Source organism: Lactuca saligna, chromosome 1, assembly GCF_052625555.1.
Source record: "Lactuca saligna cultivar CGN05327 chromosome 1, ASM5262555v1, whole genome shotgun sequence".
Taxonomy (NCBI): domain Eukaryota; kingdom Viridiplantae; phylum Streptophyta; class Magnoliopsida; order Asterales; family Asteraceae; genus Lactuca; species Lactuca saligna.
Genome location: NC_136417.1, coordinates 36,070,265 through 36,078,435, shown reverse-complemented (window position 1 = coordinate 36,078,435; position 8,171 = coordinate 36,070,265). Strand labels below are relative to the sequence as shown.

Genomic DNA, 8,171 nt, shown 5'->3' with positions numbered 1-8,171 from the left:
TTTGTCTTGCATTTTCGGATTGGTTATGAAGTCATTGAGTTTTTGTTAACTTTTTGTTATTAGTTGTTGATTAAACAATTCTAAAAGCTTGATATATTTTATATAATACATATAATATAATTAAATATTAATACAACCTTGCCATGCCTTTTGGAACGTTGCTAAATATATGTAACTCATTCTATTTTATATATATCTTTACTATCTTATAAAAGAAATCTAACTATTTCTAAAAATAGATTGATTATAATAATAATATTTTTTTAACACGTCCAAATGATGAAGCTGATAGTACAAGTAATCATTAATAAAATAATATTAAATTTTAACCATATTTTGAATTCAAATATTTATCATCAAATCTCCTTATATTTCTCAACAATTTGATATGGTTCCCTCAAATCTCGGATTCATTCAAATTTTGAACCCTTTTAGATATCCTTAAATTTAGTATGTTGATTCAAATATCCCTCCAATCGCATATACCTCTTTGCTCCCTCCTCTGTTATAAAGCTCACCGTCCAGGAACAAAAAACGATTTCATTTCCCAAATAACACCATAGTTTGATTATTTTGTCTTCGACATGTACTTTCTTTTGTAACATAACATTTTTGTAGAGGAAACATATCACCGAAAGAATTTACACGCCCAGCCGCTTTGCGCGGGTACACTGCTAGTATATATATATATATATATATATATATATATATATATATATATATATATATATATAGTGTGTGTGTGTGTGTGTGTGTGTGTGTGTGTGTGTAAGTTAACATGCTTCCTACAAATTTAAATATGATCAATGAAACACAAAAGCAGTTTAGAGCATCACAAGTCCCTAATTTTCCATTGCATGTACTAAAATCTGGTTTCTTTGTTGTATGGTGTAACTTCGTCATGCAAGATATGTGACATATTTAGATGGCTTTGTTGAAAAGGAAGTTATGTAAATGCATCAACACCGGAAAGAAAATAAAGATACAAGGAAGAAATATGGCAAGCAGCCCAGAACAGAAGCTAGTAGAAACAGATTTACCTTGAACCACAATAATTCTCGTTGCATTTGAAAAGCGACTCCCGAGACATTCTGAAGTAGGTTTTTCTCTGCCTTCTTCACAACCAAATGCAACATATTATTTCCTTCAGGGTCTTTGAGAGGAGTTATCATATCCTTCATGGAGCCAATATCATATAATAAATTGTAGATTCTCTCCTGACGATGAGAGACAGCAACATGAAATATGCTTTGGTTGTTATCATTTAGCTCCCATATAAGTTCAGGATATTGACTAATGAGCTCGATCACGAAATTAGTGTTTCCCATTTCTACAGCAACAAATAGTATTCTGGAAGAATACATCCGCTTTCCGTCTTTCATAACCAGGACTGCCTTTCCATTTTTCATCATTGTGTCATGGGGGCCTCTGAGTAACTCGTCAACAAACTTCTTAGGCATTCTCATAATATTTTTCCAAATCAGTCTTACTAACTTCATCTTCATGGCTTCCCTTCTCGCTTCTGTATCTCCTAACTTCACTTCAACTACAGCCAAAGATTGAAAACTAATCAAAGATGCAACCATATGTTATATATGCATTCAAGATGATTGTTAATGTTTGAAGACTATTTGTAGGAGGAAAATCTAGAGAAGATAATACTCACTTGATTTAACAATTCCCTGAAAAATATTTGGTTTCATATTGGCAAAGGCATGACGCTTTTGAGCCAAAGCTAGAAGTACACCCACATTTGGTGCAACTTCCTGCCTGTCAACTACTATCTTTAGTGCAATATCTACAAAAGATTATATAATCACTTAATAGGGGTAAATGTTGCAGCAAAAGCAACAGAAATTAACCAGAAATTTGCGAAACAGAGAATAAATTTTTTACTTTAAAACCCTTGCAAATTAATGAATGGATTCATTTTTAAACCTCTAAATCCCGAAACACCAAAAGAAACTTGATCCGATCTTAGGATCTCAAGAAGTGCCTGGGTTTACATTTTAATATGAATAGTAAAGATCATATGCTCAAGATTGTGATAGCTCATATGTAGAAGAAGATCCGACTAACTGATGATCCAGCGCCATGGAACATAGATTATAAATTCTCCACAAGAAACGCGAATGAAACGCCGCGTTCCGGTGGATCAACAGTCCTAACCAGCGCACGGGAAAACGGGTCAGGCCCTTTTAATTAATCGGGCCAAACTTTGGGATTGTTTTGGGATACACTTAATTGCAAGGCTACGACTTTGGAAGCAAAACAAATATTGTTTATTGAGCGATAGGTAAGACTTAAGACGCGCTCAGATTGGTTGGTAAGATACCGAAAAATCTATAAATGCATGACATAAATGAAACACGTGAAACATGTAAGCTACCTTCTAAAATACTCACCAAAAAGATCAGCCTCGATGCATTTTATTAAGACCCAAACCCGATTTCGATGCATCCAAAAGTCACCGGTCATTTTATCAGAATCATCATATAGATAATTGACCGAGTCATGGTTTCCGACTAATGCAGCCATGTACAGTGGCATCATTCCTTGAGCACCAGGGATGGTCGGTAGTCTCTTGTTCCAGTGCACCATAGTTGTAATCATTTCCACGTTTCCAGCTGAAGCTGCCAAGCAGATAGCTGTGTTGCCGTGAATATTTTGAAGTTCCAAATCCTTTGCGTCCATTAATTCCACAAGAGCTTCAACGAACTTGGTGTATTGGGCAGCTGTTGCTATGTGAAGTGCAGTGTCAAAATTGTGTGTGATGTTAAAGTAACTCTGAACTATGTCCACTAATATTAGTTACCACATGTTTTATTTAAATCTTTAATTAGCTGTTATTAGCTTGAATAAATCAAAGCCACGTGAGGTGTGAGCTCCTGGTCTTTAGTATGCAGTTAGTAAGTTTCCTCCTTTTATGCATTAATTTATGTTTAAATAGCAAGGCAATGTGCTCTGTATTGTATCCCCACGTTTAAAGAAGTATTCAATAAAGCAGTGAAAGTACGTTTGCCTCATATAATTGCTCTTATACTCTGTCTTATTCACTCGTGTATATTGCCAAATACCAACATTTGGTATCAGAGCATAAACTGGTGTATGCCTAAGTATCAGTCTCGTGAAGAGATGTCAGGAAGCAATGGCAATGGTGAAAAGGACGGACAAATCACCCTCCACTATCCGATGTTGTCCAGGAGTAATTATGGGGCATGGGCAATCAAAATGCGTGTGTTCATGCAAGCTCACGGTGTATGGGATGCTGTTGAGCCTCGAACAGCCAACACGGTGGTGGAGGTGAAGAAGGACAAGATGGCACTAGCGGCCATTTACCAAGGAATCCCAGAAGAATTTGTGATGTCGCTGTCTGAAAAGAAAACGGCCAAAGAGACATGGGAAGCTTTGAGAACTATGTTTGTAGGGGCAGATAGAGTGAAGACTGCAAGAGTTCAGACACTAAAAGCTGAGTTTGAGGCCATGATCATGAAGGAGACAGAAAGTGTTGACGACTTTGCCGCGAAGGTAATCAATGTCGTCAGCACCATGCGTACATTGGGAGAGAATGTAGATGAGGACTATGTGGTAAAGAAACTACTCAGGGCGGTGTCATCAAAATTCCTTCATATTGCCTCAACTCTTGAGCAATTTGGGGACTTGGACACAATGAGTGTGGAAGAAGTAATAGGCCGATTGAAAGCTCATGAAGAGAGACTGAAAGGGCATGGAGAAAGTGATGATCGAAAACTGCTCCTGACTCATCAAGAGTGGTCCGAAAGAACAAAGAAAAAGGGAGAAGGTGACTCCAAATCTAAGTCGAATCGAGGGGGATTTGGAAGCTCACGAGGTCGAGGTAGGGGTCGAGGTAGAAACAGCGGTGGCCGAGGTAGTCATGGAAGGGGTACCTCACACCAACAACGAGAAGGGAGTAAAGGTTCATCCGGTAGCCAAGATAAAAGTGGGGTACAATGCTACAACTGCCAGGAGTTCAGGCATTATGCAGCTGGGTGCAAGAATCCAAGAAAGGAGAGGAATCAAGAAAACAACTTGATTCAAGAAGACAATGAACCTGCTCTGTTGCTATCCTCACTTGAAAAGAAAATAGAATATGGTGAAGTATTCTTGAATGAAGAGAGTGTGAAACCAAAATTAAGATCAAAGGGAGGAACTTCAAATCAGTCTAAGGTATGGTACCTTGACACTGGAGCAAGTAATCACATGACAAGTGATGAAACTAAGTTCTGTGATCTAGATCGGAAAGTCCAAGGCTTCGTGAAGTTTGGAGACGAATCTAGAGTAAGGATCGAGGGAAAAGGGTCCATTGTTTTCCGGTGCAAAAACGGTGAACAGAGAAAACTTCTCGAGGTGTATTACATACCCGACTTATGTAGCAATATCATAAGTCTGGGACAATTATCGGAAGGAGGAGATGAGATTAGAATCAAGGAACCGTATTTATGGGTACGTGATGCAGCTGGCCGATTACTAATGAAAGTTCGAAGATCCATGAATCGTCTCTACAAGATCGAGTTGGAGGAAGCAAGATCCACTTGCTTAATTCCAAAAATCAAGGATTCTACATGGCTATGGCATGCCCAATTGGGCCATGTTAATTTCACTGCGCTTAAACTCATGGCTGAAAGAAATTTAGTCGATGGAATGTCAAAGATAAGCATCCCTTCTCAACGGTGTGAAGACTGTCTGGTAGGAAAACAAACTAAAAATCCGTATCCATCTCATACTAATTATAGGGCAAAGAGAAGGCTTGAACTCATTCATGGGGATCTATGTGGACCGGTTTCCCCTCCCACACCTGCAGGTAACCGGTACTTTATGCTTTTGGTAGACGACTTCAGTAGAGCTATGTGGGTTTATCTCTTGAAGACAAAAGATGAAGCCTTCCAAACATTTAAGAACTTCAGGGTAAAGGTTGAAGTGGAAACTGGTGAGAAGATGAAGATCTTCAGAACTGATCGCGGAGGGGAGTTTCTCTCTAACCAGTTCACCAGGTATTGTAACGAAACAGGGCTCGAACGTCACTACACTTCGCCATTTTCGCCACAGCAAAATGGCGTAGTGGAGAGAAGAAATAGAACCGTGTTGGAGATGGTTAGGAGCAATTTGAAAGCCATGAGCATTCCAGACATATTATGGGGAGAAGCTGTGAATCACTCGGTGTATGTGTTGAATCGGGTCTGTACAAAAGCGTTAAAAGAGTCAACACCATATGAAATGTGGTCCGGTCGAAAGCCAAATGTGAGTCACCTCAGAGTCTTCGGTTGTTTAGCACACATGATGATTGCCAAGAACCATCTAAAGAAATTGGAAGAAAGAAGCAAACGTGTTCATCTGGGAGTGGAAAAGGGATCAAAGGCGTATAAATTGTTGGACCCAGATACAGGAAAGGTGTATGTTAGTCGGAATGTCGTGTTCGAAGAAGATAAGACATGGACGTGGGAGGAATCAAAGAAGATTAAAGTAATGCCAGGAATGAGCTTCACTGTTGAAGGCTTTGACTTCAACGATGAGTTATATGATGAAAATGGTGAATGGGTTCCAGATACACCGGACCAAGGACATGGATCGCCACAGATTAATGCCGATTGGGCCGAATCCACTCAGTCCAATAGCCCACAATCCGACCCGAGTCCACATCTCACACCCTCAAATACGCCATCGGGTACACCCAATTTGCCAGATAACCCCAATCCTCCAACTCCGGTGACAGCTCCCAGCACAACCTCAAGTTCCACAGGCGGCGGTGCCCCAAAGCGCTTCCGACTTCTCACAGATTTGTATGAAAGTACAGAAGAAATTCAGATACCCTTGGAGGAACTCCTAATGACACACAGCGATGAAGAACCCTCGTCATATCAAGAGGCAAAGCAAAACCCAAATTGGGTAGAAGCGATGAAGGCTGAGATGACTTCGATTGAAAAAAATAACATGTGGAATCTCGTCGAACTACCAATTGGTCGAACACCGATTGGGCTGAAGTGGGTGTTTAAAGTCAAACGAGACCCAACTGGAAAAATAGTGAAGCACAAGGCGAGAATCGTGGCAAAAGGATATGTTCAGAAACAGGGGATCGACTTTGAAGAAGTATTCGCTCCAGTCGCGAGAATAGAAACGGTACGTGTTATCATTTCTCTTGCAGCCTCACTTGGGTGGCAGGTACACCACCTCGATGTGAGATCTGCGTTCCTAAATGGGAAATTAGAAGAAGAGGTCTATGTGTCTCAACCGGAGGGTTTTGAAAAGAAAGGTGAAGTGAACAAGGTGTATAAATTGTCAAAGGCTTTGTATGGTCTAAAGCAGGCACCCAGGGCCTGGAATGCTTGCCTTGACAAGTACCTAAAGAGACTGAACTTTAAAAGGTGTGCGCAAGAGTATTCAGTGTACACTAGGAAGAAAGATGGAAATACCCTGATTGTTGGGGTATATGTCGACGACTTGTTGGTTACAGGGAGCTGTCAAGAGGCTGTGAAGAAGTTCAAACTAGAGATGAATGAAAGGTTTGAAATGAGCGACCTTGGGCTACTGGCTTATTACTTGGGAATAGAAGTAAATCAGCAGGAGAATTACATTACTCTCAAACAAGAAGCATATGCCAAAAAACTCCTAGCTAAAACTCAAATGCTAGCCTGTAACCCTACCAAAAGCCCCATGGAACACAAGATAAAGCTCCTCAAAGATGAAGAAGGAGAACCTGTCAATCCCACTGAATACAGGAGTATAGTGGGTGGACTCAGGTATTTGACTCACACACGCCCTGATATCACGTTTGCAGTCGGCGTAGTCAGCCGTTTTATGGAAAAACCTACAATGAAGCACCTTCAGGCAGTAAAGGGAATACTTAGGTACATTAAAGGTACCACAGACTATAGGCTGACCTACAAAAGGGGACAAGAACAGATCACCATTGAAGGGTATTCGGATAGTGATCATGCAAGAGATGAGAGTGATAGAAGGAGCACAGGTGGCATGGCATTTTATGTAAATGGTAATCTGGTCTCGTGGGCCTCACAGAAGCAAAAATGTGTGGCTTTATCCTCCTGTGAAGCTGAATTTATGGCTGCCACAATGACTGCTTGTCAAGGAATTTGGTTAAGGCGACTTCTATCCAGTGTTTCAGGTCAAGCAATACCTCCAATAGCAATGTTTGTTGATAATAAGTCTGCTCTTGATCTCATGAAAAACCCTGTGTTCCATGGGAGAAGCAAACACATAGATATTAGGTACCACTTCATCAGAGAATGTATTGAGAATGGGGAGATATCAGTTACACATGTCAGTACAAATGAACAGAAAGCAGATATGCTCACTAAGCCATTAGCAAGGGTAAAATTTGAAGAGATGAGGAATCTTGTTGGAGTTATGAAGGTATGAATTTCAGAGTTACGGGGGAAAATGTTAAAGTAACTCTGAACTATGTCCACTAATATTAGTTACCACATGTTTTATTTAAATCTTTAATTAGCTGTTATTAGCTTGAATAAATCAAAGCCACGTGAGGTGTGAGCTCCTGGTCTTTAGTATGCAGTTAGTAAGTTTCCTCCTTTTATGCATTAATTTATGTTTAAATAGCAAGGCAATGTGCTCTGTATTGTATCCCCACGTTTAAAGAAGTATTCAATAAAGCAGTGAAAGTACGTTTGCCTCATATAATTGCTCTTATACTTTGTCTTATTCACTCGTGTATATTGCCAAATACCAACATGTGATGCTATATCGAACCAGCTCTGATCGTTTATTAAGGATGATTTTTGCTGCTTCCCAATCTCCATTAAATGAAGCTTGGTATAAAGGAACGCAAGTATTGATGTAGTCTTCTCTTCCTTCAAAATATAGTTCCAAACATAAAGTCAATGATCTATTATATATCCATGGGTTTTGAATCAAACGATGCAACATAAGATCAAGAGAGTAAACTTGTTTTGTTGAGTTAACAACCATAGATGCAATTAAAGATATTGCAAGAAAGATCGATACTAAAACATACCAGAAAGTAGATCCTGACAAGGATGACTGAGTGGTGGTGGTGCTCTTATGAACAATTCTGAAGAACTTAGTGGTGGTAGTGGTGGGGGAACTGGTGATGGCCCATAAGTTATATAAATTGGTGGCGGTGGTTGCTGCCACATGCTTATGGCACTAGGATCGCCTGA

General features: G+C 39.8%; 1 protein-coding gene across 1 annotated transcript; it reads right to left on the bottom strand.

Moving 5' to 3' along the window:
* Positions 1-2,385: 2,385 nt before the first annotated feature.
* Positions 2,386-2,694, bottom strand: LOC145004850 (uncharacterized). Its single transcript, XM_078963858.1, has one exon. It carries the CDS (start codon positions 2,692-2,694, stop codon positions 2,386-2,388), a length of 309 nt encoding a protein of 102 aa, XP_078819984.1.
* Between the last annotated feature and the right edge of the window lie 5,477 nt (positions 2,695-8,171).

Bases quoted from the DNA above. Each gene is read 5' to 3' on its own strand.
- LOC145004850 (XM_078963858.1), bottom strand. From the start codon at position 2,694: ATGGACGCAAAGGATTTGGAACTTCAAAATATTCACGGCAACACAGCT.